The sequence below is a fragment of the Cuculus canorus genome, chromosome 5 (genome assembly GCF_017976375.1).
Source record: "Cuculus canorus isolate bCucCan1 chromosome 5, bCucCan1.pri, whole genome shotgun sequence".
NCBI lineage: Eukaryota > Metazoa > Chordata > Aves > Cuculiformes > Cuculidae > Cuculus > Cuculus canorus.
The window spans coordinates 65,612,704-65,628,667 of NC_071405.1; the positions used below are offsets into that span (position 1 = coordinate 65,612,704).

Genomic DNA, 15,964 nt, shown 5'->3' on the forward strand with positions numbered 1-15,964 from the left:
GTAAGAGGACACAGCTCCTCCCTCGCATACAGCCCATCTCTAAATCTTCTTCCACGGACACACAAAAGGAGAAAATATGAAATAAAAATTATGCTCTCCTTCCCACATACGGAGAATTAACACCATGAACTCACGTCCACAAAACTAAACTGCATTTTAATTAGCCATTTACGAAGACTGACAGCCTGATTGAACTGAACTACTGTGGTCGCCACTGATCGCTTCTGACCTGTATAAATTATGGACAGAAGCTTAGTCCTGCGTAAGTCAATGGCGAAACCCCTGCTGACTCCAGTAAGCTTGAACATCACTTGCTATTTCTTCCACATCATGCTGTACTGGTAATACTTTAAAAATGCAGTAATCAAAACTGAAGATCTCTCTTTCTCTCAGTATACGTTTCGCATATAAGGGGTGTAAAGCCATCCAAAACTGATCATTTTCAAAGACTCAAATTAGGTCATCATGTAAGAAGTTTAAGAGTACGTTCAAAACATATTATCATAAGCCTCAGTGACTTAGCAACCTGGCCATCCTCCTTGCCTGGTCCATCACCTGCCTGCTCCAAAGAGCCGGCATGGTACTTTCTATCTTTTTCAAACTGACACGACCCATCGGAGTGACAGGCAGGAGAAAGGGCTGTTATTTTTTCCCCAGCAGGTGACAGTAATTCTGCTCATGAACTAGGTGCTTCATTGCCAAACAATCTGGAAAAGCATGATAATGCCCGACTCACTGTGCCTTGTAGGAAAAGGCAGGCAGGGAAACATGCACCCTCATTTTCTGAAATTCTATCTTGTTCTAATTTTACAAGGAATTTAAGCATTTCAAATGGTGGAAGTTAAAGAATAGAAAATAACCGTTGTTGTTTTGCACAGCATACCATTCACAGCTAGCGTGAAAGACCTTCCGTTTCAAGCCTTTGCCCTTTACCTTGATGTGGCCAATGCTTTCTAGTGGAGGTTTTGGAAGGAGAAGAAATATCACAGCATTTCTTTCTTTGTTGAGAATGAAGAAGTGATGAGGAAGGAGGAGTGGAAAGAAGTGAGGAGGGGGGGGAAAGAAAAGATAAAAGATAACAGGCGTGAGACATGAGACACGAACCGCGGAGATTGAAGGGTATTAACAGATGAGCACAGAAAACAGAATTTCGAATTTCATTATGCAATTGCTGCTCATGCTACAGGTTAAAGAGAGTGATGAGTTAGTTATGCGCAATGAAGCAACAGCTCTGAAATCCGGCATCATACTTACCAACTATGCATTACAAGAGAAAAAAAAGGAAAAGAGAGAGAAAGAAAAGAATTCTATAACATTATCCAGATCCAGCAACCTTATTCATAGCAACTGAAATACATCCTACACATTGTCTGAAATGCTCGCTTAAAGTCTGTGAAAACAGTTAAAACACACACATACACACAATTGAGAAGGAAAAACAAATGGCAACTCGGTACATGGCTTCTGCTCCTCAGCTGTTTCACAGTATTAAGTATGCTAAAATTATAGCTGGTCTCAAAACGAGACTTCCGAAATCATGTAAAGAAGATAGTATTTAAGTTAGTCAGTCTGCACTGAAGTGTCAAAGCCGAGTGTGAAATCTTATCACAGTTTGATAAAGAAAACCTACCCCCCAGTTATTTCAATTAAGCTATTATTCCAGTCATAGCTTACAATTTTGTATCTAATTCCTGCAGATAGGACCACCGATTCACATGCAATTCCATTTTTTTTAAGAAACTGACTTAGAGCTACTGAGGAACAGGAGTCACGTAAAGTGATTTTCACATCTGAACATATCACACCAGGAAAGTGAAGAATAATGGCACTTTAAATATAAAGTTTGACAGCAATCAAGAGGCTGATTAGTAACTTAAATTTCTTTGGATTTCAGATAAGCATATATATCTCTATGTACATACATACGCACATACACACACGTGGATACTAAATGCGGTATACAGAAATTTTGCAGGTTTTGTTTCCCTTTCACAGCTTTAAAATCTTCAGTGTAAAATGTTATCTTTATCTCTCTATGCAATGAAGTATTTATATATAAATATATTATATAAAAATATATTTATGTAAAAATAGGGTTAAAAAGGGATTTATTGACAATTGAACCCAAACCAGAAAGTTCTATAAAATAAACAAGAGATGTGTTTGGATTTTTAAGAGGCTGAAAAATGTCAGGAATATTTTTCATCTCTTAGGCTTGACAAATGACAAATATCATAGCCTGACGAGCTATGATATTTTAGGGCCATAACGTAAAGCCATTTCAATTGCTTCTGAACAAGGACGTGGATCAACAAAGTTGAAATGCGACGTTTGGAAATTCTGAAATTTTCAAACTGAATTTTTTTTGGAATTTGAAAAAGTTAGGACCTTATGAGAATAACATCTCGGTTATTCAACTCCGAAATTAGCTATTTAAATGTAAAGCAGAATCCTAACTACACACAGACTGAGTTAGAAGGTGTGAGGTGGAGGAATCCAGAGGTATCATAACACATCTTGGCGTGACTCATCTTGCTCATCAGTTCTGACTTTCAAAGAGGTGAGAAATTCACTGAGCAGAAGCCTGATGGGGTGCTGGTGTTAAGACAGGGTGCTGCACGGTAAGACTGCTCTCAGTACGTCTAGCTTTATCCGCCTGGTCTAGATCAAGATTTTCCTGAGTGCCATCTCTGAGAACGACTCCGGGGGAGAATATAATTTGTGCATGTTGGCAAATCGTGATGCCTTTTAAGATACTTGAGCCTCCCAGCCTGACCTCCAGGGAAGAGGACAATCGGTTTTCTACAGCCTGTGCCCTTGGCCACTCTTATAAATTCCAGTCCAAATCCATCCAAGTCGTCTGTCATGCTCAGTAGAGCCTGACTGGCATCAAGGAATTAAGTCTCTTAGGAATTTTGGGAAATGAGGAAAGGAAGCGAGAAGCAGATGCAGAGAAAGTCTGGAAAAGTAGCTGCAAAGCAAGGTGAGACAATGGAGAAAGGATGGTGAATGGCCTAAAGACCTGTGAGGTTAGAACTGGTAAGAGAAAGAACCAAGAGCAAGCCGGGAGAAAGAACACAGGCAAAAAGATTACATTTATGGCAAAAGAGCAGCAAAGCTCACGTCCAGTGAAGAACGCTCTTCAGAACCTGGCTGGAAACATCGGGTAAAACTGTTCCTCTCTGTAAACTAAGTATCTGTGAAAGCTACTGGTGAAATTCCCAGTATTTCCACTAGCAAAGATTCAGGCAGAGCTAAGACAGCTACCAGTTACTGCCCTATCTCAGTCTGCAGGAGCTGGTGGTGGATCTAGAGTTTACAGATTTGCTTATGAATCACGTGGCTGGTAATCAGTATTAACAGAATTTCTCTTTTGCCCTATGCCTTAAAAAAAAAATGGAAGGAATGACACAAGGAAAATATCACCAAAAAAAATAAATTCATAAAGTCAGACATTCAAAAAGTAGGAAATGTCAGGATTAAAATATTTTGTCCCTTTGTGTGTATGCACAGGGTGCTTTTAAACTGGACAATCATACTCTATGTCTTTCAGTGGACCTATTTTAATCAAACGTAAAAAATGGATCTGTTTGGGTCTCTACCAATACACACTGACTTTACTGCCTCAGAGTGCTGAGGAACTCCATCTCTACTATCACCCAAGTGGTCAACTTAAGCACAATAGTTCAGAAATGCATAAAAGTTTCAGCTTCAGTTGTTCAAATGTGATTTTTTTTAAAAAAATTTCAGTAGGTTTTGAGTTTTTGCTCTGATTTGGAATGAAAAAAAAAAAAATCCTAAATTTGGACCTGAGAAGGGGTAATAAGAAACTCTTCCCAGCCCTGCCAGGCAGGCATACAGCCCTCATTTCTGTATCTCAACTTCTCTTCCAGTCACAAATTCCAACCACCGCTATCAGTTAAGTGTTGCTTAAACCCTTCCACAGTTAGAGAAGAACTACCATTCTCATCTGTGAAGGGGAAAAGATTCGCAGCTCAAAGTTACACAGCAAACAAGCAGTAGGAGAGATTAAGGTGCAAATTTGAGCTTCCCTTGTCCGAGGATGAAGTATCTTTACCTCTACATTCCCTACTTCCCTGCCTGTCAGCTGGCATCCTCAGTTTGGGAATGAGGCAACAGAATTGTTTTGAACACAGGCTTGAAAATAGAAGGAATGTGGGATGAAAAAGTCTAATGCTTTTATCACAAGGAAAATACTATGACTAATATAGAGAGGCTCCTTCATTATAAGGTTTACTACACTATTTTAGTAGAACGAGAGGAAATAAAGAACAGAAAAACCAAACCCAAGACATGAGTACAATTTAAGGCTCAGAATCTTGGCATCATGGGGTCAATAAGCCCTTCAATATCATTAAGCTTAACATCGACAGTTCCCTTAACCTATTTTGGAGTCACAGAAATTTCAATAGCTGTATAGCAGGAGTTACTTTATTTCACAGGAGTATTTGCAATTACTGTATTTAACAGAGTCAGCACAAAGTAAAAAATACAGAGGCAACTAAATGATATTCTGCGATTAGGCACACAGAAATATATATATATATATATATTTTTATATCTACGCATCCACTACCCTCGTCAGGTTCCTAAACCTGGGGAGGTGCACTCATCAGCTATTTTGACAGGGCAAACTAAGTATCTAGATAAACCAACAGCAGCCACAATCACACGGTATTGAGGAGCAACTGCTCTGTGGAAGGAAACGGCTTTTGCTGAGAGCCTTTCATAAAAAATGCCAAATCTGAGGAAACAGAATTTGATACTGAGTGGCATGAACTCTATTTGTTCTGATTATCAGAGCTCAAATGAAAAAAACTGGCATGGTGAAACCAGCCAACACAATCACAACAAATTTAAAACACCTGGTGACAGGCTGTAGCTGCTTCAGTTTCTATTATCTGCCTTAGAAGAAGAAATTGTACATAATATTTTATAAAAATTAAAAATATTCAGCAATTGTAATCTTGGAGATCACAATCCAATTGAAGAATCACATCTGTAATTTACAAAATGTGGGAATATTTTTTAGTCTCTTCTGGTTAGTTATTTTTCATGGAAAAAAAAGCACAGACGGAAATGAAATATTTTGTATTTAAAAAAATGTGATGTGTTTTTAGAAACTGGTCAGAAAATTTGGGATGACAGGTAAACATCTGTCAGGGAGCCTGCAAGATTTTGTCTCAGTCACCTTGTGGGTGATGAATGTGTGTGGATTCTCAGGCAGGATTCCAGTACCACTCCTATATGCAGTCTTGGCACAATTCAGTGCTCTTTACCTATCTTTAAAAAAAAAAAAAAACAACTGCCTGTTGTAGGGGCACTGGAATCAGAGTAATAGCTTCTTCATAGTCCATCTGGTAGACTCCTGGGATCATGGTCCGTCAACGTTCTTGGTTATCTGTAGCCACTCTGCTCACTGGTCTCCCTTTGCTATTATGGAAACCAGTGGTTTCCAGGCTAGGGTAGCCTTTTTGGCAGGTGACTGCAGTACTAAAGAATCATAGAATAGTTTGGGTAGGAAAGGACCTTAAAGACCATCCAGTTCCAACCCCCCTGCCATGGGCAGGGACATCCCACTGGCTCAGGCTGCCCAAGGCCCATCCAACCTGGCCTGGAACACCTCCAGGGATGGGGCAGCCACAGCTTCCCTGGGCAACCTGGGCCAGGGCCTCACTCCTCTCAGAGTGAAGAAATTCTTTCTAATGTCCAGTTTAAATCTGCCCCTCTCCAGTTTATACCCATTCCCCCTGGTCCTATCCCCACAAGCCTTTGTGAACAGTCCCTCTCCAGTTTTCCTGTAGCCCATTCAGGTACTGAAAGGTCACTATAATATCTCGTCTGAGCCTTCTCTTCTCCAGGCTGAACAACCCCAACTCTCTCAGCCTGTCCTTGTAGGGAAGGTGCTTCAGCCCTCTGATCATCTTTGTAGCCTCCTCTGGACCCGTTCCAACAGCTCCATATGCTTCTTACGTTGAGGATTCCAGAAGTGGACACACTTCCAGATGAAGTCTCACAAGAGAGGAACAGAGGGGCAGAATCTCCTCCCTCCCTGCTGGCCACGCTGCTTTGGACGCAGCCCAGGACACGGTTGGCCTTCTGGGCTGCGAGCACACATTGCCGGCTCCTGTCGAGCTTCTCATCAACCAGCACCCCAAGTCCTTCTCTGCAGGGCTGCTCTCAATCACATCACTCCCCATTGTGTACTGAAAACAGGGATTGCCCCAATCCAGGTGCAGGACCTTACACTTGGCCTTGTTGAACCTCATGAGGTTCTCACAGCCCCACTTCTCCAGCCTGTCCAGGTCCCCCTGATCATGTTAGAGAATATCAAGTACGACTAGGATAATTTTTAAAGGAATACACGAATTGCCACTGTAAAGTAGTGTTTTCCAGTGCACCAAACTAGTAAAGAGAGGCAGCTTTGCTTTACCTGAAAACAAAGAACTAGAGGAAGAGGGCAGAATGATTTAGTACAGAATGAGATTTCCAAAAGTGAATAGGCAGAACCAATACAAGTGTAATAAAATATATAATCTATACTAGCCATTCAAAAGTGCCTGGTGTGGAATACTTACTGAATGCATTAGGTATTGCTTATTCATATCTGTTATTGTTTTTAATGTTTCTAGTTATAGATTTTTCCTATTCAAATGTTTCCATACATTAAATTATGTTATTTTTATACTGATTTAATTAGTTTTAAATTCCTTTTGTTTCCCTTTGGTCTTGACTATTTGCACTGGCATAACTATACTACTTCGAAACTGCACCTCATTCCTACTTATGGTTTTTACTTTCAAGCGAAAGAGTCTCAATGTTTTAACATCTCTCACTCATTCTTTCTGTAGTCCTATCACAACCCTTCTGTAATTTTAGAATTTATTTCTGCATATTTTTGCAATTGAGAAACAACTTTTGAGAAAACAACTTACCAAATTTATTTATTCTTACAGAATTTATTTTATTTATATTACAGCTTTTCCACAGAAGCATTTTAATTTATTTATCATTAAATAAAGGTTTCTGAACAAGGAATTTCAAGTGTTACACATTCTTCTTCTCCTTCTCTCCTATGTTATCACTGCAGAATGTCTTACAACATCAATGAAAGACAGTACAGGGTACAAAACACACCACTGCCATCCAAGTACTACTTGTTCATGCTGAGAAACAAAGGTCAACACAATAAAGTGTTACTCATTCAACAACTGTCTCTATCATTAGTTACCTTAATCCCAGAACCAGTGTTAGTGCTTCATGCAGACCTGAGGTTAGTAAAAAACTAAAACTTTAAGAAGATGTAGTGGTCATTTCTCAATCAGTGTGAAATTCTTTTTAGTGTGAACAAGGGCAACAAGGAAAGTTTGCATACAATCTGGTTACAAGCTTAGTGCTCTAGTAAAAGTAAGAGGAACAAAGGGATTTTTTGGACACTTTGTCTTACCTTCAGATAAACAGAACTGATATTTAATGATCTAAAAAGAGGGGAAATAAAATAATGAAATAATCATAAGGAGTTCAAGTAATTTCAGAACAGGAAGGCCTTGAGTTACTCACTTTCATTTACTGATTTTCTAATTAGTAACTGAAAATGCAGTATCCTCTTATAAAACAGGTATTTTACTGGAAAGCAAAAAATTACCTTAAAGCCAACTTTGCAGCTAATAACCTGGAAACAAAATTGATGATTGCAAGGCTCTCAGGTTACCAATTTAAAACTAAATGTAGTAAGCCTTAAAACTTTCTTATAGGGAAGGTGTACTTAGATTAAAGAATGTATCTGCTTGAACTAGCTTGGATGAAGGAGTACCAGCGCTTCCATGGAGACTTAATGCAGGGGAATGAAATAAAATTCACGTAAAAATATAGAGTCTGGTCGCTATATATTTGGCAGCTAGTCAAATCTTAAGGCGAGGCACGGGCTCACAATGCCAGGCAACAGAATAAAGATTTAAAAGCAACTTTGCCCCGGTTCTCAACTATGTACATAATCTTTCAGATTAATGGTAACTCTTAATTATGGGTGAAGGTCTGAATTTTTTTGTTTTTATAAGTAAGGATACTGCATTTCAAATGACTGTATAAAAACAGTTCTTTACTATACTTCTTACCTGTCTCTGAGGGCAAATGGTGGTAAGGTGCTGGACAGAAAACCTGAGCAGCAAAATCCTCAAAAGTTGTAGGCTCTAGATGATGCTGAACAATTGTTTGCAGGTATCGTGCTCTCTCCTCGTAACTGGTTTAGTCAAGAATTAAGGAACAATTTATATCATGTACTGTAACTGCCAAACACCAGTGCCTGGTAATTCAGAATTCTTGGTTTTGTTAAATACGTATCATGTATTTCAGTGACTGCACACACTTATTTTTAATTCTTTATGTAACTAGGGTATTATCTGATGCACCGAAGTAATATGAACCGCAAGATAAACAGGAATAATGTAAACCTTATAGTTCAGCTATCTTTTTATCACGTCTGATGCAAAACTTCCTAAAATATTTTTCAAACAACAGCAACTTAACTACTGTCTTTTAAGTAATTGATTTCGCTGCACTCTGATCACAATTCAATATAAAAACATAGCAGTTTTCTAAGAGGTATAACATGGAAAATAACCTTAGCATTAACGAGATAAATCATATTGTACTTTTCCATAACAAACGGCTTCCATAATCCATAAACACACCCATATCCACACACAGTTAAGATAAATACACACAGAAATTTGAGTATTGGGAAAAACATCTCCTCAATTATGCCATTAAAACAAGCAAGAATATTTGTAAAGAATCCACAGGACCCTTAAATATTGGCTAATAGGGCATCAGCAGGGCGCTGACAGCAAAATACTGTACTTCTTCCTTTTCCTTTCATTCTCCCTCTCTGATATTATTGACAAGAGACCAGTATCTCAAAGTGTTGTTGCTTTTGAAGAACCCTCTCCAGGCTTCTTGTTCCAGCAGGTCTGATTGTGCTGTTAGCACAGAGCGAGCGAGAAAAAAGAGAGAATATTTCTGCTGTTCATGAAAGCAACTATGGAAATGGCTGTCAAAATGTAGAGCAGCAGGCAGCAACATACAATTATCAAGAAAAACTACCACGCTGACTTCATGTCGTATAGTTCCTGAACTGAGAAATCAGTTAACCTTTTCTCTCACAACTTTCAAAATCCTCCAGCTGCACTTAATACATGGAATGACGGAGATCTTCTCCAGTTGTCTTATAGAAACCATAAAACTATCAGAAATTTTCCGTTGTGCACACTATTTTTTTTAATATTTTATTTGTAGAGAGTGATATAATTTTCTCCTTACATAGGTTCTGTTTTCCTATGCACCCCCCTAAACAAATCAACGTGCTGTGGAGGTATGCACTCAGAATTAGTTTCTTGAAGGTTCTGATTTCAGGTTTACTGCTCTCTTTGCGGGGGAACAAGGACAGTTAGGAAAATTCCTTTCTGACTCAATTTCATCACCTGTGAAACAAGGATAATACTCATCTTTTTCTGGCAATCCAAATATAATGGCATTACAAGTGATAAAGCTTTTTAAATAACAAGTGCTAACGTTTAAAATAAATAATGATACTATCGCCAGTTATGATACGCAATAAAGCTCTCAGCCCCAAATTAAAGTTGAAAACAATACCCTTCATCTTATTTTATAAAACTAGACTTTTAACAATTACAGAACTTTTCTTCTAAAACCTTTTTTGCAGTTGTGTTCTGTAATATATTGTACAGTACATTTTGCAGTATGTCTGAATATGAAAAAAACATATAGAAAATGTATTAGGTGAAAACAACTTCTACTGAATAAAATTATCTTCATCGTATTTCCTTAGACCACAACTTGGTAACAGAGTAAAACCGGGAAAAAATTTTTCCCTCCAAAATCCATGTTCTGAACTCTTTCTGGATCCTGAGACAGCTGAACCTCAGCAGAAGTCTCAGTATGGAGAAGCTATAATAGAAGCACCGGGACAAGAGAAAATATAAAAATCTCCCATTGTAACGGTTCTTTGGTTGGGGGATAAACACAGCATTGAGCCTTAACAGAGGAGAGTAATATAGCACAGTTTTTAAGAGGCTATGTATAAGCGGTAGAGGATGAAACTGATGGTTGAAGTCTAAATAATACTACATATCTCACAACTTGTTGAAAAGCACTTTTTTCATTGGGGGAGATTCACAGCTGCTGAATTTTCTGCAGTTAATAGAGTCCTTTGAATCACAGCAGTGCCCCTTGCACAAAAAATACTGGCCTTTGTGTATTACCAGAAACTAATTTTCTATTTGGCTGAAAAGGGAAAAATGGGGTTATTGCTTCTCCCTCCTACAGAGCTTTTCATTATGCCTGATGCACTCAACTTCTAAGCTCTTCTGAGAAAAAAAAAAAAAATAACTGAAGAGGCAAGAGGTAGAAAAATGAGCTTGTTAGCACATTAGAAGTGAAGTATCTTGGTGGGCCCTAGAAATTCCCAGTGGTGTGTTAACTTATCGCTCTATGCATGCTGGCACTGATAGTCTCCCAATTGATCACTCTCTTTTCGCACCAAAGGTGCTGCCAGGAAGCAAAGGCTGAAGGCCCACAGGAGAACAGCCTGCTATCAAAACAAGCTGTTTTTAAAAGTCTGCTTGAATGGGTAAAATGTTTCATGAAAAAGTAGGGTGGAGACACCTACCTTCTTTTAAAAACGCTCTACTTTCAGAGGTCTCTAAAGGAAACCTTTTAGTTTATCCTATTATATCCAAAGCTTATACACAAATAAGGCAAAAATGAAGGAAAGTTACTGCTTTGAACATAAAACAGACATTCCCATTCTGCAGTCTCCTAACCAAATAAAGAAGTCTCAATGCAGATGCTGACTGAGGAGGATAATGATGTTTTCATTACACAGTGGAGAGGACATGCTTATATCAGTTCTGGAAGTCTAATTGAAATGCATACATAGCGCACCTACAGAAAAATAATTCAGCTAGCCAGGCTGCTGCTTGTCCTAATAATCCACAAAACCATCGCAGCTTGTTAAAAACAGAACCCCGCTTAAAAATGGAACAAAAATCTGATGTGAATCCCAAAGTCCAAAGCTTGTTGTATTCTGCACTAAGAAATTACAAATAGTCTCTTTTCTGTATGAGAGACTGAATAGCTGAGATTGGGATACTTTTATCTTCTATTCATTTATACTTTGAGAACATTCTAACATTTTAAAAGTCCAAATTTTTAAGCTTTTGTGGCTGAGATCGTCCAGTTCTACACCGTATTTGAATGCAACTATCTGCAAGAGTAACCACGAACCCATGGTAGTTAATTTCTACATTACTTCTAATAGGCTAGACATTTATTTCTTTAAAATGCTGCTCTCTAGGGAAGAGTTATTAGCACCTACAAATTGAGTGGCACGTACAAACTCAATGGCTAGTAATAATAGGGCAACGCAAGCTGTGTTCTTACTGCAAGTGGATGTTGCCACTGGCATCAGCAATTAAGATGGAATGGGAAGGATGCATGGACAAACCAATGGAGAAAGACTCTGGCACAGAGAGTGACTAAACACTTAGTATTGTGAGCTTTCTGCTTCTGAAGGCGCTAACTGGAATAAAAGAGAACAGATAAAAAGGTAAGACATACATTACTTATAAAGGCACTCATCCAAATCTGTTAGCTAAAAATTTGCAGATATATAAGCTGAAATAAGTGTAACAAAAAAATCTAATGACTGCATTATACTTTTTTCAGAATATAATTGTTCTGAAAAATACAATCAGTACAAGAAAATATCAAGAATTGTACCTTTATAGGTCACTCGGGTTGTAGAAACTCCAGCTAAAATGTCTCCATTTTACTTATACTCTCAATCTGAAATTATTTCTATTAATATTGAAAATACTGTACTTCCCATTACTACTGTGAACATGCAATTTTTTTACACCTGCTGATTTGCATTTGGGAACAAGCACAGAAATCCTGGCTGTCAGCTCACCTACGTATGCTTAATCTGTCTGGAAAACAATATCTCATGTCTTTACCCAATAGCTCTACATCACTGTTGACTGTATCACTTTCTTTTTTAACTCAAGCTCTGTTTAGATTCCTGTGGCAGAAAATATCTATGTCTTGCAGATTCTTTTTGCATAATCTAAGCTAAAACTTGTAGCCATCTAAATGATCAAAATATTTAGGCTTTTACTTCACATCTCAGTGAGCGCCATATTCTTTTCTCTGGCCTCAACAAATGAATTTTCATTTTTTTACATACGCTTGGAGCATTGCAGCGCCCACTTTCTGAACACACAGCTTAAGGTATTCTCTTCAGATATCACCATCAGCCTGCTACTCGCTAGCAAATATGCAAGATACTGTGTAGTCCATATCCATTTAATCAACTTTATCAAAACTACTCTTGCCTCCAGTCAGTTAATGCAAACAGCCACTCCCACCCACTCTGACATTTTTGGACAAGCGCTTTTGTACTTTTTCCCATGTGGCTTCTTATTCCTAGGACCAAGCCTCCTTGGACCACAGAACAATCCTCCCCTCTAACTCTCCCCTTTGCCATCATGCTTATCAATAAAGAAACAAGGAGAACACCTTCAAGACTTATGTTCATTGCTGTGTAGGTCACACAACTATTCATGCTGTTTATTATTGTTTCACACTTCCCTGAATTTTCTTTCTGCTCTCATTTGTCGTCTTCAGTTTTATACTTTTCCTTTTTTACTTTCCTTTTTTACAAGCAACATCCGTCTCCTGCTGTACTCCATCTCAATAAGAGACTGGGGTCTATGCTAAGGATACGTATGTGCCACAATAATACAAACAAAATAGCTCTCTTTGCATCTTCAGCCACCATCTTTTTCTTTTTCCTTAATATCCAAAGCCAATTTTTTCACACTGCTCACTTTTTGTCCATGGGTTCAACATCCTTTGATACGGTGAAGAAATCTGTTTGCTACGTTTTCCCACGTCTCTAATTGTTTAGTCTTTATTTTTCCTTTCCTGTAATTTTAACCAGGCAATTGCCACAAAACCTTGTACTTTCCATTGTTTAGCCTCCCTGTTTCCCTCTTTTAAGTCCTTCTGTTGAATTCATCTCCTCATAGTCATTTCCATAGATTTATCGTGTCATCCTGAGTATACATTTTCTTTTGACTCTTCTTATTCACATCTCTCAGTTTTAGAACTGAATAAAATGCATTAAAATAAATCTGTCTAGTATTTTGCAGTTAAAGAAGAATGGATTGCATGATTACTAAGTTACAATCATTCAGGGAATACCAATCCTAAAATGTCAACTTGAGCCTTAAAAAAGTTAAGAAAAAGTAGTTTCAATATGGAGTAAAATTTCCAAGACTTTAATTAAGGACACGGCACTTCACAATTCTCTAATCTATGACCAGAGCACCTAAAGGTTGGATTCACAAAAGGGCTACAGAGGAAATCCTAGCGCCTGCTCCAAAGGTGATAACAAAACCTTCCTGAGCAGGGACTGGAATCAAGGAACTCTCCTCTCCCAGGAAAGTACTATAACCATTAGGCTACACAGATGAACATGAACTTTCCACGTGATTTAGAGGAGATCTTATTTTATGACCCAAAAAGAAATTTCAGCGTGCCTGGCTACAAAACGTCCTCTGACTCAACAGTTCGAACATTTTTGTTAAAGGCAGGAGATGTGGCCTCAAAACTGGAAACTGTGCTCTCATTTCTTTTTTATTCTCTGATTGATAGAAGTAGGAAGTTGCCTCTAATCCAGAAAGTATACCTTCAAAACTCTTAGCATCACTAAGGTCAGATGAGCAAAGAAATACTTCTCGTTGGACAGAGAGAGGCATGAACTGGGCAGATCTTCATGGAAAGGTGGCAGTGAAAGCTTTACACACCTGTGAACTTAAGAGCATCCAGGACTAGGCATTTGCGGAGATTCTCATCACCTATATTTTAGACTCAGGCACTTATAATGGAAATAAGGAAGAACTTGGGCGAGATCAACACAGTAGTTATACGCCTAAGTGCTCTCAAGACTTCTGGAAAAAAATACAGAAAATGTTTTATCAAGATAGATTTTCTCATCAGCTTCTGGAGGGAAGGATTATGCTGGAGACCCTACTGAATGACAGGAAGTTAAAAAGGGGCTGAAGAGATGCACAGTTCATTAATAGACTAAAACACTGTCAGAAATACTTGTAATGTCTGAAAAACCTCTTTAAAAGGTCAATATTTCATTTGTTCAACAAAATTTAAAAGGAATGCATTTGTGATGTACCTAAAGTCACCAAAGGTAGAAACTCCATATTTTTCCAAAAGTCAAAAGGAAGTATTTCTCACTTCAGATACCATAATAAAATGTTATGCCTCAGCTTTCATTTTAGTAGATGGCTTCAAAATGATGTTTGGTTGATTTAAAATGCATCAAGATTACTATAGTTCAGGAAACACTCTAGAACTATGAAATTCCAAATTGTAAACTCAACATTGCTGCAGGCATCACTGGACATCTACCCATGGGCTGGTCAGGTCAGCAGAACGATAACACAACTTTTTTTCTCTTTTTTCTTTTTTTTAGGAAAATAAAAAAAAATCAGAATTATAAGAAAAGGACTCTCTTTGTGAAAAGAGGAAAAATGTGGGCTCATTAATCAATATTTTTCCATCAATGTCTCTCCCATTTAGGAAAACTGAACAAAAATTGAAATGAAACACCTCCATGGAAGTTTTATTCATAAATCCTCACTCCTGGTGTTTATGTATTTACATGTATGTACACACCAGTGTAGTAAATCACAATATAACTGTACATTGGAATATGCAATGATAAGATGACGGTATGCAGTTCCTGAGATACTTTGACTCCTGTGCTAGGAAAAACGGGATTCTGATGATTGCCTAGAAATACCTCTTAAGAAAAAAAGCCGAAGAATGCATTTTTAAATAGCAAGATGGACTTTTTCAGGCTAAATTACAAACTACTGTCAAAAGTACATTTACAGTTGCATCCCTGGCAGTTCTAACTGTTAGCAAAATCATCACCTAAGAAATCAATATATATTGATATGATTGTGGAGAGTATGACTTTGTCAGCCACAAATATGGAAAATGCTTTAGACAAGCAGAAACCAAAGCACTGCTCCATCCTTAACTGGAAAATTTAAATCCTCCACCCAGAGATGGACACCTGCAAGAGCTTTTTTTTTTTTTAATTGCATGTATACACTATTTATATAAAAGAGATTAACGATATTTTCAGAAAAGCTACATACAATACACACTCTTGTTTACTACATCTGCCCCCTCAGCAAATTTAGAAGTATCACTTCTTTTCTAGACATGACCCAAATCTGTATTATTGTCAACATACAAAACCACTCCCAGAATATGAAAGACCAAAGGAAACAAAGAAACAGTGCAGCACAGTGAATGGCATGCGTTGGCAGGAAATTTTAAGTTTCTTACTCCATGGGCTGATGTGATGTACAAACCCCACAGAATTAATTGCTGCAGTTTGAGCTACTTAAAATGATGAAAGCATCGATTTAATTGGGCAGATTTTTCCTAGTAAATTACAATTCCTGATGTTAAAATGTGAAGGAGGACTGTTTCCAGTAAAAAGATAACAAATACAGGTTAGAACCAAGGTTTCACAGAATGGAAAAGTTAGCCATAGCAGAATTTGACTTCTGAAGGAAGACAGGACAAAACCCACACATCACAGAAATGGAAGTTTTTTTCTGGGAAATCTCACTCTGAAAGAAGAGATTGTGCAGCGGCTGTCAAACCAGCTGAACTCATACTGAGTCACAGCAATTTGTACTCTTTGTTGGCTCTTAGAATTAAGGATGTAAGTCGGGCTGCTATTGATCCAGTGCTGGAAGCCCTGCAACTAGCTGCATTTTATATGTAGGTGGGTGATCAGTATCAACTGGCCACACGGAGAGGA

The 15,964-nt window shown here is 38.0% G+C and overlaps 1 protein-coding gene across 8 annotated transcripts in view; it reads right to left on the reverse strand.

The window, feature by feature from the left end:
• Positions 1-15,964, reverse strand: part of RALGAPA1 (Ral GTPase activating protein catalytic subunit alpha 1) — a 125,471-nt gene that overhangs the window by 2,032 nt on the left and 107,475 nt on the right. For 3 of the 8 annotated variants that reach the window (XM_054068514.1, XM_054068513.1, XM_054068509.1), the window contains one exon: positions 8,136-8,260. In XM_054068514.1, coding sequence (XP_053924489.1) covers positions 8,136-8,260 — 125 coding nt within the window. Of the gene's footprint in view, positions 1-883; positions 999-7,468; positions 7,500-8,135; positions 8,261-15,964 lie in introns of those variants that run through there. The other 5 variants (XM_054068508.1, XM_054068507.1, XM_054068510.1 and 2 more) reach the window with 3 other exon arrangements.